At 25.7% G+C, this 19,389-nt stretch overlaps 1 protein-coding gene across 2 annotated transcripts; it reads left to right on the top strand.

Moving 5' to 3' along the window:
* The first annotated feature begins 35 nt into the window (after positions 1-35).
* LOC122508953 (WD repeat-containing protein 81) lies at positions 36-19,382 on the top strand. 2 transcript variants are annotated; one of them, XM_043622646.1, is made up of 23 exons: positions 36-536; positions 624-783; positions 1,227-1,482; positions 1,637-1,799; positions 2,000-2,401; positions 2,552-2,752; positions 10,116-10,261; positions 10,378-10,571; positions 10,818-11,146; positions 11,363-12,048; positions 12,166-12,462; positions 13,825-13,967; positions 14,107-14,790; positions 15,075-15,250; positions 15,333-15,607; positions 15,727-15,823; positions 15,891-16,065; positions 16,224-16,339; positions 16,418-16,708; positions 16,827-17,120; positions 17,274-17,423; positions 17,746-17,852; positions 18,807-19,382. In XM_043622646.1, exons 1-23 carry the CDS (start codon positions 324-326, stop codon positions 19,036-19,038), a joined length of 5,787 nt encoding a protein of 1,928 aa, XP_043478581.1. In that variant the 5' UTR covers positions 36-323; the 3' UTR covers positions 19,039-19,382. The 2 variants fall into 2 exon arrangements, with proteins under 2 accessions (XP_043478581.1, XP_043478579.1); XM_043622644.1 differs by having other exon boundaries at positions 16,221-16,339; positions 18,807-19,381.
* The last annotated feature ends 7 nt before the right edge of the window (positions 19,383-19,389 follow it).

Here is a 19,389-nt window from a genome sequence, read left to right as displayed (position 1 = left end):
AGGTTGGCACTACTTGCAACTGCAGAAAGTGCATCAAGTGCATTAACTGCAGTCAGCTGATTTTGACAACAATGATAACATTAAGAAGTTAGCTGTATACATTTTTCCGAATCTCATTCTTCTGTGTTATCTTTATTAAAAAATGTTAATCATAAGTTTATTTAAGTGTTTTTCTAGTCATCTCTGATATTTGCATAATATATTTTAAATACAAAATGCAAATGTAAAGGATAAATTTGCAAACCTAACCTATAGGCATAATATTTTTTTAACATGTTTTGATACTTTTAATTCGTTTTTCTTTTTTGAAATTTTATCGAAACATGGAAATGGAAATCGTTAAAGAGGAATTAAAGATACCAAGTGAATATCTAAAGTTAACAGATGGAAGAATTTGTGCAACCGTCCACAGAAGTTGGCTCACCAGTTTATCAAGTTTGGGATCTCTCAATTTTATAAAACACGAACGATTTTCCGCTGAGGAAATACCTTCTCTAGAATTATTAGGGACCAATTGGCTACAAATTTATATAAAGGTTTGTGTTTTGTTCTATGAAATACATAGCTACGTTTTGTTAATTTTTTTTTAGTTCGAAAAGAGAATTTGTAATTTTGTATTCCAGGTTTACGAAAAACAAAATAAAAATGCTATTCCTCTACCGAGAGGTAGACCATCCGGAAATTCTAAGGTTCATACTGACCTTACTTTCGCTCAAGTTTTGCACTATGTATCGGATACGAATTATCGAAATTTGTGGAAAGAAGCGTACAAAAAATATTACAGTAACTATACAAATTTTTAATATTATCGAACAATATATATATATAAATTCTATATTAATAATCCTTGTATTCCGGTAATCTATTCGCAGTTCGAAGTTATTTGTTGTTTCCTAACTTTTGAAATAATTTTCCTTTTTAAAGTATTTATCAAAAAATTTGAAAATAATTGAATTCTTTTCAAGAATTTTATCAACATTTTTTTCAATAATTGAATTCTTTCAAAAAAATGTAATTAAAATTGTATTGAAAATAATTGAATTTCTCCGAAACATTTTATTATTTTTATAAAAATAATTATATTCTTTCAAGAAATTTTATTAAAATTGTATTGAAAATAATTGAAATGCTCTAAAAAATATTATTATTTATGAGAATAATGAAATTCTTGCGAAAAATTTTATATTAAGATAATAGACAAGTTTTCTTTCTTTGGAAAAATACAGGTCCTTGGACGAATTTCGATCAAAGAGAGCAATTGAACATAAATTCAAATACAACGGATGCACAAGTTATGCAAGAGATATTAACTCGAATGTACGGTTGTACGATAGTTCAAATTGACAAAGGTAAAATTGTGTCGATAAAGCCCGGCTTGGAAACTCAATCGCACTGTAATTTATTACCTGTGCTATTTGCAATTGAAACTTCTTCCGCCTTTTTGACGTTACATGAGCAAACGGCACAATATTCTCTTCGCGAGTGAGTGCCTTCTACTTTTTATTCGTTATTTTGAAAATTTATTTACTATGTTATTTATTTTTTTTTTAATTATCTAATTATCTGCAATTTTCTTTTTTTTTTAAAAATAAAAGAAAAGACGATGTAACTAAAAATCTCGAAAACCGCATTTTAGATGTGTTACCTACAGTCCTGCAGCATTATCCACGTACTACGCAAAGCCTCTTTTTCTCGTTTATCAGCTGCTTCGCTTTTCTAGAGATCTGCACGACCTGGGCCTAGTCCTGGGTGAAATCACGCTTAGCGACATATTGCTTATGGATAATCTAACCATTCAGGTACTAAATTTAAAAATTCCAATTATTTTCCTTGACATTTAATTTTCTCTAAACGATTTCATTTGACAATTGCTTCTAAAATATCGTAAACTAATATCAAAGGAATAAAATGATTTTCTTTAAAATACCAAATGTACGGAAGAAAATATTCGAAAATCAACTCTAAATTTTGTCTTATTAACAAAATTTTTTCTCTCCAGGTTTTGCCAAAGTTGAGCGACAATATTTACCTGTGGCCCGATTCTAGTCCGGTGAATACAACAGTGACGAGGAGCAAAAGTTTTTCAAAGTACGAATTGACCAAAGATTGTAAAACAAATTTCGGAGAAGCAGGATCTTCCGACTTTGGTGCTAATGAAAGTATTGAAAAGCTCTGCGAACTTTGGATTCACGGTGTTATCAGTAATTTCGATTATCTCACTTTTTTGAATAATTTAGCCGGAAGAAGGTATGGCGATCCTAGTTGTCATCATGTGATGCCCTGGGTGACGGACTTTTCATCGAGATACGGAGGAAATTGGAGGGATTTGACAAAATCCAAATTTAGATTAAATAAGGGAGATAGACAATTGGATCTGACTTTTGATTCCGAGTCTTCGGAAGTAAGAGCAATTTAACTAAAATAATTTAAATTTAAGTAAACCTAATTAGGATTTAACTTATAATTTACATATTTATAAATTAGAGTTAAATATTATAGTTAAAGATTATTTGACTAATTTATAAATTATATTTTTGTTTGTGACGTACAGGTTGGACATCATGTATCCGATGTTTTGTCCGAGATTACTTATTACGTTTATCTTTCGAGAAGATATTCGAGATCGGTTTTGTGTAAACATGTAAGACCTCTTTGGGTTCCTGGAGAGTATCCTGTTTCTATACAAAGAATGCATGATTGGAGTCCAGATGAGTGTATTCCGCAATTTTTCAAAGATCCAAATGTCTTTAAAGTGAGTTACAAAATCTCGAAATTATTTCAATTGCCTAAATTTTTAATTTCTTTTCTCTTTTAATTTTATTTTATCTAAACGCGATGTTCCATTTAATATTAATTCAAATAACAAAACTCAAAAGTTTTGATAAAATATTTTATGAATAATAAAATTCTGCAAAGAATTCAATTACTTAAAAAAAAATTGTAATAAAATCCAATAATAAAATTTTTCGAATGAATTCAATTTTTTTCAAAAATTTTAATAAAATCTTCTAAGGAATTCAATTATTTGTAAATTTCTTTGAGAAAAGTCTTTGTTAAATTTTGATAAAAGTCTTCTTAAGAATTCAAGATTATACAACGATTATTAATATAAACTAGCCAAATTATCCGCGCGCAAGCGCGCGGGAATGTTCTATTGCAATGTTTATTGTAAACAATTTCAAGTCATTTTAATTTATGTAATTTTTAAAGAAATACTTATTATAACACATAACTAAAAAACTAATAATTAGAATTAAATTTTCAAAGTATATTATATTTTTAAACTTTAAAGTACATAAAAAAAAATTTAACAAATTTTGATACTAATTTCAAATTTTACATCAGATTTTCAAAATTGAAAACTTCTTGTACGAGGTAAATTGAATTTCTCAAAAATTGATATTTAATACCTAAATTAAAAATAATCTTCAACTTTCTGAACAAAGAATATAAATAATATTTTTTTTTAGAGAATTTTTACTACCTTAAATTCGCTAATTTTCAAAAAAATTTCGTAAAAATCAATTATTTAACAAAATTTTATGCAATTTATTTTTCACAATAATTTAATTACTGTCACTAATAATAAAATTTTTCATGAAAAGTCAATTTTTAAAAAAAAATTTTCATTAAATTCTAAGCAAGAATTTAATTATTTTCATTACTATTTTAAATTAATAATCGAAAAATTCAGTTATTTTCACAAATAAAGTTTTTACACAAGAATTGAATTATTTAAAATAATAAAATTTTCATGATATTTATTATATTTCGAAAAAAATAATTATTTAAAACAATGTTTATAAAATTCTAATGAAGAATTCACTTACTTTCAAAAATAATAAAATTTTTACAAAAATTCAATTCTTTTTAAATATTTTAATAAACTTTTCTGCAATAATTCAATTATTTTCAAAAATAATAAAATTCTTCTCTGTAATTCAATTATTTTTGAGAATAATAATAAAATTCTATTCAAATTAAAAACCATTCAATTATTTTCATAAGTAATAAAATTCATAGCAGGATTTCAATTATTTTTAATACAATTTTACAGGAATTGCTCAAAAATTTTAATTATTCTTAAAAACTTAATTTCAATTCCTCGAAAAAATAAATTATTTTATAAAATGTTTTTTTTAAATTCTATAGAAGAATTGAATAATTATTTTAAAAAATTTAATAAAATTGTTCGAAATAAATTAATTGTTTTAAATACGATTTTAATTAAATTTTTTTGAAATAATTCAATTTTTTCAATTTTATTAAGATTTTTCTAAGAATTAAATTATTTACACGAATAATTTTTCGAAAGAAAAATTATTAAAGATTATTAAAGATAAATAAAAAAATTACCCCCGAAAATTCAATTATTTTGAGGTATTTTAATAAATTTTTTTTCAAAATTCAATTATTTTCATAAATAACAATATTCGAGTCGAGACAATTTAATAAGTAAAGTATTTTCCAAAAGCAAAAAAATAATGAAGCTAAATCCCACAAAAGAGAGGAAAAATGTTGAATTTTAAGAAAATCAGATTTTTGAATTTTTTCGAATTTCTGATAATTTTAGATTTTTTACCAAAGAGTCGAGACAATTTAATAAGTAAAGTATTTTCCAAAAGCAAAAAAATAATGAAGCTTTATCCCATAAAAGAGAAGAAAAAATGTTAAATTTTAAGAAAATCGGATTTTTAAATTTTTTCGAATTTTTGATCATTTTAGATTTTTTACCAAAGAGTCGAGACAATTTAATAAGTAAAGTATTTTCCAAGAGCACAAAAATAATGAAGCTAAATCCCATAAAAGAGAGGAAAAAATGTTGAATTTTAAGAAAATCGGATTATTAAATTTTTTCGAATTTTTGATAATTTTAGATTTTTTACCAAAGAGTCGAGACAATTTAATAAGTAAAGTATTTTCCAAAAGCACAAAAATAATGAAGCTAAATCCCATAAAAGAGAGGAAAAATGTTAAATTTTAAGAAAATCAGATTTTTGAATTTTTTCGAATTTTTGATAATTTTAGATTTTTTACCAAAGATTCGAGACAATTTAATAAGTAAAAAATTTTCCAAAAGCACAAAAATAATGAAGCTAAATACCATAAAAGAAAAAAAAAAATGTTGAATTTTAAGAAAATAGGATTTTTGAATTTTTCCAAATTTTTGATCATTTTAGATTTTTTACCAAAGAGTCAAGACTATTAATTAAGTAAAGTATTTTCCAAAAGCACAAAAATAATGAAGCTAAATCCCATAAAAGAGAGGAAAAATGTTGAATTTTAAGAAAATCAGATTTTTGAATTTTTTCGAATTTCTGATAATTTTAGATTTTTTACCAAAGAGTCGAGACAATTTAATAAGTAAAGTATTTTCCAAAAGCACAAAAATAATGAAGCTAAATCCCATAAAAGAGAAGAAAAAATGTTGAATTTTAAGAAAATCGGATTTTTGAATTTTTGGTAATTTTAGATTTTTTACCAAAGAGTCGAGACAATTTAATAAGTAAAGTATTTTCCAAGAGCACAAAAATAATGAAGCTAAATCCCATAAAAGAGAGGAAAAAATGTTGAATTTTAAGAAAATCGGATTTTTGAATTTTTTCGAATTTTTGATAATTTTAGATTTTTTACCAAAGAGTCGAGACAATTTAATAAGTAAAGCATTTTTTAAAAGCACAAAAATAATGAAGCTAAATCCCATAAAAGAGAAGAACAAATGTTGAATTTTAAGAAAATCGGATTTTTGAATTTTTTCGAATTTTTGATAATTTTAGATTTTTTACCAAAGAGTCGAGACAATTAAATAAGAAAAGTATTTTCCAAGAGCACAAAAATAATTAAGCTTATTCCCATAAAAGAGAAGAAAAAATCTTAAATTTTAAGAAATTCGGATTTTTGAATTTTTTCGAATTTTTGGTAATTTAAGATTTTTTACCAAAGAGTCGAGACAATTTAATAAGTAAAGTATTTTCCAAAAGCACAAAAATAATGTAGCTAAATCCCATAAAAGAGAAGAAAAAATGTTGAATTTTAAGAAAATCGGTTTTTGAATTTTTTCGAATTTTTGATAATTTTAGATTTTTTACCAAAGAGTCGAGACAATTTAATGAGTAAATTATTTTCCAAAAGCACAAAAATAATTAAGCTAAATCCCATAAAAGAGAGGAAAAAATGTTAAATTTTAAGAAAATCGGATTTTTGAATTTTATCGAATTTTTGATAATTTTAGGTTTTTTACCAAAGAGTCGAGACTATTAAATAAGTAAAGTATTTTCCAAAAGCACAAAAATAATGAAGCTTATTCCTATAAAAGAGAAGAAAAAATCTTAAATTTTAAGAAAATTGGATTTTTGAATTTTTTCGAATTTTTGATAATTTTAGATTTTTTACCAAAGAGTCGAGACTATTAAATAAGTAAAAAATTTTCCAAAAGCACAAAAATAATGAAGCTAAATACCATAAAAGAAAAAAAAAAATGTTGAATTTTAAGAAAATAGGATTTTTGAATTTTTTCGAATTTTTGATCATTTTAGATTTTTTACCAAAGAGTCAAGACTATTAATTAAGTAAAGTATTTTCCAAAAGCACAAAAATAATGAAGCTAAATCCCATAAAAGAGAGGAAAAATGTTGAATTTTAAGAAAATCAGATTTTTGAATTTTTTCGAATTTCTGATAATTTTAGATTTTTTACCAAAGAGTCGAGACAATTTAATAAGTAAAGTATTTTCCAAGAGCACAAAAATAATGAAGCTAAATCTTATAAAAGAGAGGAAAAAATGTTGAATTTTAAGAAAATCGGATTTTTGAATTTTTTCGAATTTTTGATAATTTTAGATTTTTTACCAAAGAGTCGAGACAATTTAATAAGTAAAGTATTTTCCAAAAGCACAAAAATAATGAAGCTAAATCCCATAAAAGAGAAGAAAAAATGTTGAATTTTAAGAAAATCGGATTTTTGAATTTTTGGTAATTTTAGATTTTTTACCAAAGAGTCGAGACAATTTAATAAGTAAAGTATTTTCCAAGAGCACAAAAATAATGAAGCTAAATCCCATAAAAGAGAGGAAAAAATGTTGAATTTTAAGAAAATCGGATTTTTGAATTTTTTCGAATTTTTGATAATTTTAGATTTTTTACCAAAGAGTCGAGACAATTTAATAAGTAAAGCATTTTTTAAAAGCACAAAAATAATGAAGCTAAATCCCATAAAAGAGAAGAACAAATGTTGAATTTTAAGAAAATCGGATTTTTGAATTTTTTCGAATTTTTGATAATTTTAGATTTTTTACCAAAGAGTCGAGACAATTAAATAAGAAAAGTATTTTCCAAGAGCACAAAAATAATTAAGCTTATTCCCATAAAAGAGAAGAAAAAATCTTAAATTTTAAGAAATTCGGATTTTTGAATTTTTTCGAATTTTTGGTAATTTAAGATTTTTTACCAAAGAGTCGAGACAATTTAATAAGTAAAGTATTTTCCAAAAGCACAAAAATAATGTAGCTAAATCCCATAAAAGAGAAGAAAAAATGTTGAATTTTAAGAAAATCGGTTTTTGAATTTTTTCGAATTTTTGATAATTTTAGATTTTTTACCAAAGAGTCGAGACAATTTAATGAGTAAATTATTTTCCAAAAGCACAAAAATAATTAAGCTAAATCCCATAAAAGAGAGGAAAAAATGTTGAATTTTAAGAAAATCGGATTTTTGAATTTTATCGAATTTTTGATAATTTTAGGTTTTTTACCAAAGAGTCGAGACTATTAAATAAGTAAAGTATTTTCCAAAAGCACAAAAATAATGAAGCTTATTCCTATAAAAGAGAAGAAAAAATCTTAAATTTTAAGAAAATTGGATTTTTGAATTTTTTCGAATTTTTGATAATTTTAGATTTTTTACCAAAGAGTCGAGACTATTAAATAAGTAAAGTATTTTCCAAAAGCACAAAAATAATGAAGCTTATTCCCATAAAAGAGAAGAAAAAATCTTAAATTTTAAGAAAATCGGATTTTTGAATTTTTTCGAATTTTTGGTAATTTTAGATTTTTTACCAAAGAGTCGAGACAATTTAATAATAAAGTATTTTCCAAAAGCACAAAAATAATTAAGCTGAATCCCATAAAAGAGAGGAAAAAATGTTGAATTTTAAGAAAATCGGATTTTTGAATTTTTTCGAATTTTTGATAATTTTAGAGTTTTTACCAAAGAGTTGAGACAATTTAATAAGTAAGAATTTTCCACTTAAAAAAGTTTGACATTAAAAAATATATAAAAAATGCCAATACTTAACCCACAAAATTTAATTTTCAAAACAAACAAATGAATGCAGATAATTTGCTAACGGAAAGGAAACTTACGATTATTATAATGTACTAGCCAAATTATCCGCGCGCAAGCGCGCGGGAATGTTGTATTACACTGTTTATTGTAAACAATTTCAAGTCATTTTAATTTAAGTAATTTTTAAAGAAATACTTATTATGACACATAACTGAAAAACTAATTAGAATTAAATTTTTAAATTATATTATATTTCTAAACTTTAAAGTACATAAAAAAACTTTAACAAATTTTGATACTAATTTTTTTTCACAAGAATTCAATTATTTTAAATAATAAAATTTTCATAATATTTATTATATTTCGAAAAAATAATTATTTAAAACAATGTTTATAAAATTCTACTAAAGAATTCACCTACTTTCAAAAATAATAAAATTTTTTACAGAAATCCAATACTTTTTAAATATTTTAATAAGCTTTTCCACAATAATTCAATTATTTTCAAAAATAATAAATTTCTTCTCTGTAATTCAATTATTTTTGAGAATTATAATAAAATTCTATTCAAATTAAAAACTATTCAATTATTTTTATAAATAATAAAATTTATAGCAGGATTTCAATTATTTTTAATACAATTGAATTGCTCAAAAATTTAATTATTCTTAAAAACTTAATTTCAATTCCTCGAAAAAAATAAATTATTTAAAAAAATGTTTTTTTTAAATTCTATGGAAGAATTGAATAATTATTTTTAAAAATTTAATAAAATTGTTCGAATGAAATTAATTGTTTTAAATACAATTTTAATTAAATTTTTTTGAAATAATTCAATTTTTAAAAATTTTAATAACATTTTTTCTAATAATTCAATTATTTACACAAATAATTTTTCGAAAGAATTCAATTATTAAAGATAAATAAAAAAATTACTCCCGAAAATTCAATTATTTTGAGGTATTTTAATAAAATTTTTTTCAAAATTCAATTATTTTCATAAAGAACAATACTATTCATCACAATAATTCAATTATTTTTAAAAATAATAAATTTCTTCTTGAAAATTCCATTATTTTAAAAAGTTCTAGTAAATCGTTTGCAAGAATTCAATTATTTTCATAAATAATAAAATGTTTTTTAGAAATTTAATTATTTTCAACAAAATTTAATCATATAAATTTGTCCTGAAAACATTGAAAATTTTTAAGGTCCTGAAAACATTCTAAGTTAAAAAAATTTAATAAAATTTCCTACAGACATTCAATTATTGACAAATTTTTTAATAGAATTCTTTGTAAAATTTAATTATCTTTAAACAATTTTCGCAATTCAATGATTTTCAATATCTACTATTTTCATAAAATTTCTAAATAGAATTCAATTATTTAAAAAATGGTTTGTAAAAATCCAATTCTTTTCATGAATAATAAAAATTTTCATCAATTCAATTATTTAAATTAGAATTTGCATAAAATTATTTGAAAGAAATGACTTATTTAAAAATTTTTATAAAATTCTTCGCAAGAATTAAATTATTTTAAATTCTTTCATGAATAATAAAATTCGTAGCAGAAATTCAATTTATAAGCAGGATAAGAAAAAAGTAAATATTTTTGATGAAAATTAGGAAAAAGTTAGGAAAATAAAAAATATGGAATTTTTGTCAATTCTGTGAAGTGAATAAAACGAGCTTTTTTTCTTTTTTTTTTGACATTAAAAAAAATGAAAATAACCCACAAAAATTAATATTCAAAACAAACAAATGAATGCAGATAATTTGATAACGGAAAGGAAACTTACGATTATTATAATGTATTTTCTATTTTACAGTCAATTCATGAGGATTTACCAGATTTAGGTATTCCTGCTTGGGCAACATCTCCCGAAGATTTTGTGGAAAAACATCGAGAAGCTCTGGAGAGTTTATACGTTTCAGAAAGATTACATCACTGGATTGATTTGACTTTTGGATACAAGTGAGTTACGTTTTTTTTTACTTTTTTTTTGTTAAAAACTGTTCTTGAAATACTAAAAAGTAAGAAAAGACTAAATTTTATTTCAAAATTTAAATGAATCTTTTTATAATTCGCAGACTTTCCGGCTCAGCAGCAATAAAGTCTAAAAATGTTTGTTTACAATTAGTAGATAATCACACAAGTTTAACGAATTCTGGTGTTGTTCAATTATTCACGCAGCCTCATCCTCAAAAAATTGTTCCGTCTCCATATTGGAGTAAAACTCCGCCCAGACTGCAAGTCACAAATCCAAATGGAAAAACTGGTTCAAGTAAGTTTTTAATAAGAAAATGTAATTAAATTAATTCAATAATTAATATAATTAAATTGTTATATACATAAAGAAAATAAATAACAAATTTTATACTACGTATTTTACGATTTGGGGAAAAAATACAACACAGTTTTTTTAATATAAAAATACTAGACTTTAAAAAAACTTAGGTGATATTTAGTATAATTGTATCAAATATCAAAAATCGAGAATATTAATTAAAGATAAATAATTTTTCCGTAGAATCTTCTGGCGAGAAAGTGAGCGAAGATGAGGATCACAGTTCCGGAATCGAAGAGGAAGAAATCCAGGTTACGGCTTCAAACACCACGAGATCTTCTCCTTTGGCACTGAGTCGTTTACTCAGTAGATCTCGTGGATCTTTACTTTCAACCGAAGACGCCTCTAAACTTGATAAAAATATTCCTCAAACGATATTTTTGCCCAAAGATTATAATCCTATTTCTGCACTCATTCAAGTCGAGACCAGACATTCCTTTCTCAACAAAGTCAGTCAAAAAATATATTCGCCAAAAATGACGACTTCGGATGGAAGTACAAATTACAAACAGGTTTTTATCTTCATTACAATAATTAATAAAGAATAAGAAAACAAGAATCAATAAAGAATATTAAAACAAAAATCAATAACAAATAATAAAATTAATTAAGTATTGAAGTCAACGAGTTGATAGTTGACTTCAATACTTAATTAATTTGAAAACCGAGTGATAAAATCGTTATTATTATTATTATTATTAAATAATAAAATTTTTTTTTTAAAATAGGTAGTTGCGTGTAGAAGAATAAAAGAACAACAAATTCTCGGTTGTCTAATTGTCGAAATATTTATGTCGGGAAAATTCCGAGCAACATGGAATATGGAGAAGATTTCCTTTGAAAATCGTCTAACAATGTGTTTGAATGCTGTGAAATCATCGCCAGAATCATTGCCGAGATGTGTGAAAAATACAGTGGCTCTGTTACTACAAGTAGATGTTATACCAAAGACTTACAATACTGATTGCATTGAACTTAATGCTCGACCTGATTTCAGTGAGAATTCATTTCGCTATCCAACTGTAACGCACATGGGACTTCCGCCACCGTCCGCTCATCAATTTCTCCAGCCCGTTCTTTCCGGTGGTCTCTTTCCGTCATCAAAATATTTCCAACATCTCTTCAATGTCGTTGAAATGATTCAAGAATACAATCTTCTAGTGAGAAAATTGAATTTCGTCACTTACAGAAGTGACGACAGTGAATCAATGAACAAAACGAGAATTAGATATCTTTGTAAAATAAGTGAATGTAAAGTAAAGGCATTGGCGAGGGAATTAGAACGATTGTTGACAAATACGGGAATTGCGGCGGAGGCGAATTTGCAATTGATTGTCCCGCATATTAAGCAAATTATGGAGGAACCGTACAGTGCGGTTCTTGCTGCTTGGTACCTTTTCGATCCCATTACCAGGTAATTAATTAAATTTTTAATTATATTAATTTATTTTATTTTATTCATTTATTTAATTTTTTCGTTTGGAAAAAATATCATTCAGTACTAAATTGATAATAAATTTGCGTATTTTAGAGCTTTGGGTCCCAAGGAAACAGCGGAAATATTTTTAATTCCAATAATCAGGTTGTACGAAAATGGATCTGTTTTGGATACTTTAAGTACGACTGACATTCTTCCAACGGGATTATTAGCGAAGTTTAAAACAATGCGCCTCTATCATCGAAGTTTTCTTTTGAAATTGATGGTCAGACTGGGACTTCGTAGATTTTTAGATAATTTTATTACACCTTTAGTAGAAGCTGTGGGAGGCTATCGAGATCATTTAATGGGATCTTCTATCTCCAATATTCACAGATCAGGAAATCTAAAGTAAGTAAATTTTTTAATCAGAGTCATTACAGTTCAGGGGAAGCAGGAAATTCAGGGAAAAATCAGGGAATTTATCAAAATAAGGGAAAAAGTATTAAATTTCAAGAATTGATAAAAAAAATTCACGTTTCTTGGACAATTATTTAAAAAAGAAAAATTTTAATAAAATTCTTCGAAAAAATTCAATTATTTCCAAAGATTTTGATACATTCTTTATGAGAATTCAATTATTTTTAATATCATTTTAATTGAATTCCTTAAAAAAATTCAATTATTTTCAAATATTTTAATAAAATTCTTCGGAACAATTCAATTATTTTTTTAATTTTCAACAATTCAATTAATAAAATTCTTCGTAAGAATTTAATTATTTTCAAAAGTTTTGATAAAATTCTTAATAAGAATTCAATTATTTTCTAAAATTTTAGTAAAATTCTTTATAATAAGAATTCAATTATTTTTCATACAATTTTAATTAAATTCCTCAAAGAAATTCAATTAATTTTTATACAATTTTAATTCAAAAATCTCGAAAGAATTCAATTATTTTCAAATATTTTATTGAAATTCTTCAAAACAATTCAATTATTTTTTTATGTAATTTTCAACAATTCAATTAATAAAATTCTTCGCAAAAATTCAATAATTTTCAAAAGTTTTGATAAAATTCTTTATAAAAATTCAATTCAAAATAGGTATTCTATACAATTTTAATTAAATTCTTTCTTCTCAAAAATTCAATTATTTTCTAAAATTTTGATAAAATTCTTTATAAGAATTTAATTATTTCTCATACAATTGTAATTAAATTTCTCGAAAGAATTTAATTATTTTTAAAAGTTTTGATGAAATTTTTATAAGAATTCAATCATTTTCAATAAATTTATAATTAAATTTCTCGAAAGAATTCAATTACTTTCAAAAATTTTTAATAAAATTCTTCGCAAGTAGGTATTTAATTATTTTCATAAATTATAATCATTTTTTTAGGGATCTAATTACTACCAAAACAAGTTTAATAAAGTTTCTCGATAGAATTTAATTATTTTTAAAAAATTTTTAATAAAGTTTCTCTATAAAATTCAATTATTTTCAAAAACTTTGATTAAACTCTTTATAAGAATTTAATTTTTTCAGTTTCGAAATTATAAAATCTTCAAAAATTTTAACATTGTTTTTAACAAAAATGTTTTGTATTAAAATTAAAAATTAATTCACTTATTAACGGTAAATTATGTAAAATAGAATAATTTCCAAATATTTTTTGTAAAAAATAGTATTATTTATTTTTAATTATAAAGACGAATGAAAAGAATTATCAAATTATTGCATTAAAAATATTCATTGTTTGTTTATTCGCAGAACATGTGATTTGAGCGGCAGTTGTGGAGATGGAGACGCAATTTTGTCTCCTTTAGATGAAGATTTATCAGTGGAGTCTGAAACCAATATAATTGGCAGTTGTACCAGTGGAAGTCACATGAGTAGTTCTGCAAATGATGAAGGTTTTTATACTATTTAGAATAATATTTATATTTTTTTGTTATTATTTCTTTTAATATTTTTTTTCTTTCTATTTGGTTTGGTTTCGATAAGTTATTTTGAAAAGCTTCACTTAATTTTCGTTTCTTCACAATTTCGCAGAAGTATTTACAATGGATGCCGAAGATCCTCTCTCACCGTCCGTCAGCAATGTTTCCAATTACAATCCCGATTTTACACTAGAACTCAATTTGAATCTCAATGACGATTTCAGCGATGACACAATAAAACGTTCTCCATTGAGTACAGTTCAATCGCCCACTATTCCAATACCAAAGCGATTGGATAACAGTGCAAGCAGATCTGTGATAGATTTCAACAGCATCAGCTGTAATGTTGGCAGTAAAACTTCCAGTGAGGATGTTCCACTTGGTAGTTCGTGTACAACGAGTATTCCAGAGGAAGCTTTCGCCAGTAACACTCTTCCCGTGGAGTTTGAAAGTTGTCAAAATTCAAGAACGCAAGAGGAAGTTGGGGAAAAATTGCGAAACGACAAGGAGGATGTGGAGCAAGTGGAGCACAGTCGACTTTTTCCTGTTGAGTGTACAGTTTCGGAGATGAGCACGGAATCTGTTATTTGGTTATCTCATCGTTTGGGACCTGTTTTGACAGCTAGATATTTATCGAGGAATCTTTTGAGAATGCTCACTCTTTGCTATGCTGGGAGAGAGAATCTCTCGCCGACAATTGTGGAGGATAGTGTCAGTGCTGATGATGGGGATTGGACAACTGTTTCGGGTGATGTGAATGCTGCAAAAATTTTAGAGTGTCTTTCTGCAATCGTCGGTTTGTTAAGATTCAACTTTTTTTTAAAAAGGGTCCTTGAATTTGGAGTCTACGTTCGGTGATGAAAATTATTTTTCCGGTGTTTTAGTGCTGGAAATAACACTAATTTAAACATTTAATAGTTTAAATTAAAAATCTTTGAATAAATTGTCCAATTTTTTTAATTTTGTAAAAACAAATCTTCTTTTTTGATGCTTAGCGTTGACACTAAATTGAAAGACCTTTTAAATATTCATTTTATTCTCATTCTTTAAATTTTAATCCAAATTCTCTGAAATTTTTAGGATTGTATGGAGAACAGATTGTGATACTGCAATATTTTGCTCATGCCGCTGAACTTTTACTCCTTTGCAAACGAAAGCTGACTCCGAATTTTGAAGGTGGTTTAGTGTCGTGTCTTTCTCTCGTAATAAGTATCACGTCTTGCCTTAGCGATTCAACACTGATGGATACACTCCATGTAAGAAAAAATTTATTCAAGTAATCTTTAGTGATTACACATTTTTATAGTTGATTTACATTTTTTAATTTTATTTTTATAGGAAACTATCGTGAAATCTATTTTGCATCCTAGTATAGGAATTCTTTCGACGACAAGATTCACTTTTCCGAATGGAACTGTTGCTCGTGCGACGCTAGCTGAAAAATATTTGCAAACACTTTATATTTTGATGTTACGCTTGGGTGTGACTATGACAAAAACTCACTTGGCTGTTTCAATTCAGAGATTTTTCTTAACTTTTGATAAAGTTTTTTACGTCGTCAATAATACGGCGAAGTATATCAGTCAAATGTCAATTAATGATGATGATAGAAGGTAAATTTCTTTTTAATTTAATATTACTCGTATGAAAGTAAATAAAATTACTTGTATGTAAGTAAATAAAAATGTTACGCGCTCCGAAGAAATTTAAAAAAATTATGAATTATTTTCAGAAGTGATATTTTGCATCATGCCCAATCTACGTTGGCGGATTCTTTCTCTCCGCCGATTTTGGAAGGAGAAGAGGGTTTTGATCCACTAAGAAATAAAGTATGTTGACTGGAAATAGAATTAAATAAATCCGAATTTTTCCTTTGTTAATGAATTTTATTTTTAGGCATTAGAAGAATTGAAAAATGTCTTCACTCCAGATTTGGCGCACAAAGCTTACGTTCTATTTTATCGTTTCTTTGGGGATGGAGTTCTAGAACAAATACTCAAAAATAATCAACTAATTCGAATTCTTTGTCAAGATTACGAACAGACTGCAAGATTGACGTCGCCGGTTTCTGGTAAATATTTCTATTCTTTCCACGTGACACATCGAAATAGTTAAAGAATAATTAAAGAAAAATTTTTCCATTTTTGGAAGATGATGGAAAAGTTAAAAAAGAAAATTGAATTTATTAATTAATTAAAAAAAGAATATTTTTATTTTCTTTTCAAGAAGATACTTTAAACGACGTGTTTCTAATTGAGAATGAAGCAGCCGACAATCAAGAACTTTTCGAAAGAGAAACTGGTTTTGGAAATGTGGCAGTAATTGGAAATCGTATCGAAGTGCAGGTATTGGAAATTTTATGAAAATTTATATCTTGTATTTCTTTTCTCTTTTATTAAATTGGAAATAAAAATTCTTTTCAGAGAGATAATTTGTCACCTCCATCACAATCAATTTCCGAAGGGGGAAATTTAATTAGAGAATCAAGTTCCCTGTACCTTGGACGACAACTTCGGGGAAATTGGCTTGCTTATTGGGAACACGAAATTGGAAGACCCGATAAAGACACAACTTTAAATATAAAGCAAATTAAACTTCAGAGTTTCAATGGACACACGAGTAGTATTCGATCCGTTTACGTTTTGGACAATGAAAACAGTTTTATGAGTGGATCTAGAGATAAGACTGTTAAACTTTGGAGTTTAAGAAGTCAGGTAAATTATTTTTTCTTCAACATTTTCTTAATTATTAATTTTAGTATTATTTTTTCAAATTATGACAGTTTGTAAAAACAAAAATCACAAATGACAGTTTTTATTTTCTCTTTTTTAGGGAGATGGGAGTACAATATCCTCTTGCCAGTACACTTACACAGGACACAAAAAATCAATTTTAGGTTTAATATTTCTAGAGTCTTTGCGATACGCAATCAGTTGTGATGGGAATATTCACTGTTGGGATCCTTTTATGGGCTCGTTATTAGGATGCCCGGAAAGTCCGCGTCCTGCACCTGTTAATACTCTAGCGGCAAATCCTGCTCCTTCGACAACTGTCCTCGTAGCCACGACTGAAATTACTTTAAGAGTCATTGATTGTCGATCGTTTCAATATGTTAACGAAATGAAAGTAAGTTGACACTTTGGAAAGAAGTTCCGTTCTCTAGTTCCATTTTAATTTCGTAAAGAATGAAATGAAACTAAATTAGAGTAAATTATGCTAAGTTTAAAAAATAAATTGATAATTGATAATAAATGTATTTTTTTTCTTTTTCGAATAAAGGTGTCGATGAATCCAGCGGGTTTGATTCGATGCATCGCTGTTGCTCCAAGTGGACACTGGGTGGCTTTGGGCCAAGCTTCGGGTTACCTGACCATTTTGGACATTCGCACAGGGCACATAATTGCTTCCTGGAAGGGTCACGATTGTGAAGTATGTTATAGTCTTTTAATTCAGTTTATTTTAATTATGTTTATTTTTCTCCTAATTAAAACCTTCTGGTGTTTAATTTAAAACCGAAATCAGTTTTTATCGGATATTTTGCATCTACTGACGATTCAAACCAGTGTTTGGTTTTATATAGTAAAATCTTAATTCCTTTTGTGTATTTTAATTCCTAAAATTGCAAGCATAATTTTTTGCTTCTTAGATTTTTTTTTGGATCGTGTGCAAATCGAATATTACTTTATTTGCAACTAAAATTCTTAATGTATTGTCTGCTACTGCTAACTTTGGACTTCAAAATATTCAACAGGTTTTGCAACTTCAAGTTCTGAATGAAACAACATTAATCAGTTCTTCATTGGATCAAACAATTGCTGTATGGAGTGTAATTGACGGAAAGCTCAAATTCCATATGAAGTAAGAAAGAAACATTTATTAAAATTCAGGGGGTTGACACAAAAATTTAATTTTCTTTTTCCCTGATTTACAGACAAAAATTTTGACTTTTCCCCTGAAAATTACTATTAATTATTATTTTTCCATGGGAATTAAAATTCTTCAAAAGATTCAAATTCAAATCTTTTTGACATCCAACAACTTATAAGAATATTATTATAAAACTAAAATATTAATTTAAAACATGAAGAAATCGACCACTCCGAGTCGAGTAATTAATTTCTTCATGTTTTAAATTAATTTTAACTGAAATTCATTTTTTAAACAATTTCTATTAGAAAATTCTTCGAGAATTCAATTATTTCAATACAAAAATAAATAATTGTATTTTTCTTGAAATTAAATTCTCATAAAAGAATTTTATTAGCAAAAAATAAAAATAAATAAATAAAAAATTTTTTAATAATTGAATTCTTTCGACGAATTTTAATAAAATTTTTAATGAATAATTATATTTTTCGGAGAATTTTGATCAAAATTGTATTAAAAATAATTATTATGGTTTTTGCAATTATTTCTAACTTCTTAAAAATTCTATTCTTTTTAGTGTTTTTAACTAAAATTTTTCAATAAATCCGTTATTATTTTTAATAATTAATTAAATATATATTAAAAAATGTAACTAATTTCAGCAGAATGTGAATTATTATTATAGGAAGTTATTATATACATTGATTATAAACATTAATATAATTTAATTATTATTTTTTCAAAAATCTAAGTTCTTTAAAATTTCTAATTAAATTCATTAAAAATTGAAATACAGAATTTTCTTATAAATTCTAAAAATTAAATTTTTTCGTGTACTTTTAATAAAATAAAAATTCCTGACTTTTCCCTGATTTTCATGACCTGTGGCAACACTCACAATTGAACTACTTTAATATTATTATTAACCTTCGTATGTTTTTTCAGAGGCGTCACAGAACCGGTACACTGTCTGGACGTCTATGAACAGCAGCTGGTCACAGGAACAACAGCGAATCGTATCGGCGTTCACTCATCTATAGACACAAATGCCGCATACTCGTCTTCTAAATTAAGATCAGACGCCTTTAAAGGTATCATGACATCCTTGACTGTTCTACCTCTCAATAGATTATTACTTTTGGGTGCCGACAACGGCATTATTACTCTACTTTGCTAAAACCATTTTTCGCGACTCCTACTAGTGAAAATAGACGAAATTTTTTTTTCTTGCATAATTTTAGTCCCTACAGAATTAGGTTTTTAATAGAATAAGTGTTTATAAACATTAAGTTTTTTTTAGTGTTTATAAAATAATTGTATATATAAAACAACAAGTATATGAAAGTAGTAGGTAAAATTGTAAATATGAAAAATGAACCATGTGAAAGCAGAAAGAAATGTAAATTTTTTTCTCAGGATTTTACGAAAAAGACTTAAATTTTCAATATTGTAGATAATAAGAAATTAGTGTAGATCTTCAAATTTGGAGATTTTTTTACATGTACAGTTTACGAGAGTAAGAACCATG

Source organism: Leptopilina heterotoma, unplaced genomic scaffold (assembly GCF_015476425.1).
Source record: "Leptopilina heterotoma isolate Lh14 unplaced genomic scaffold, ASM1547642v1 Lhet_59, whole genome shotgun sequence".
Lineage (NCBI taxonomy): Eukaryota > Metazoa > Arthropoda > Insecta > Hymenoptera > Figitidae > Leptopilina > Leptopilina heterotoma.
Note: the sequence above shows the minus strand (reverse complement) of the source record. Positions and strands in the feature narration are given on the sequence as shown.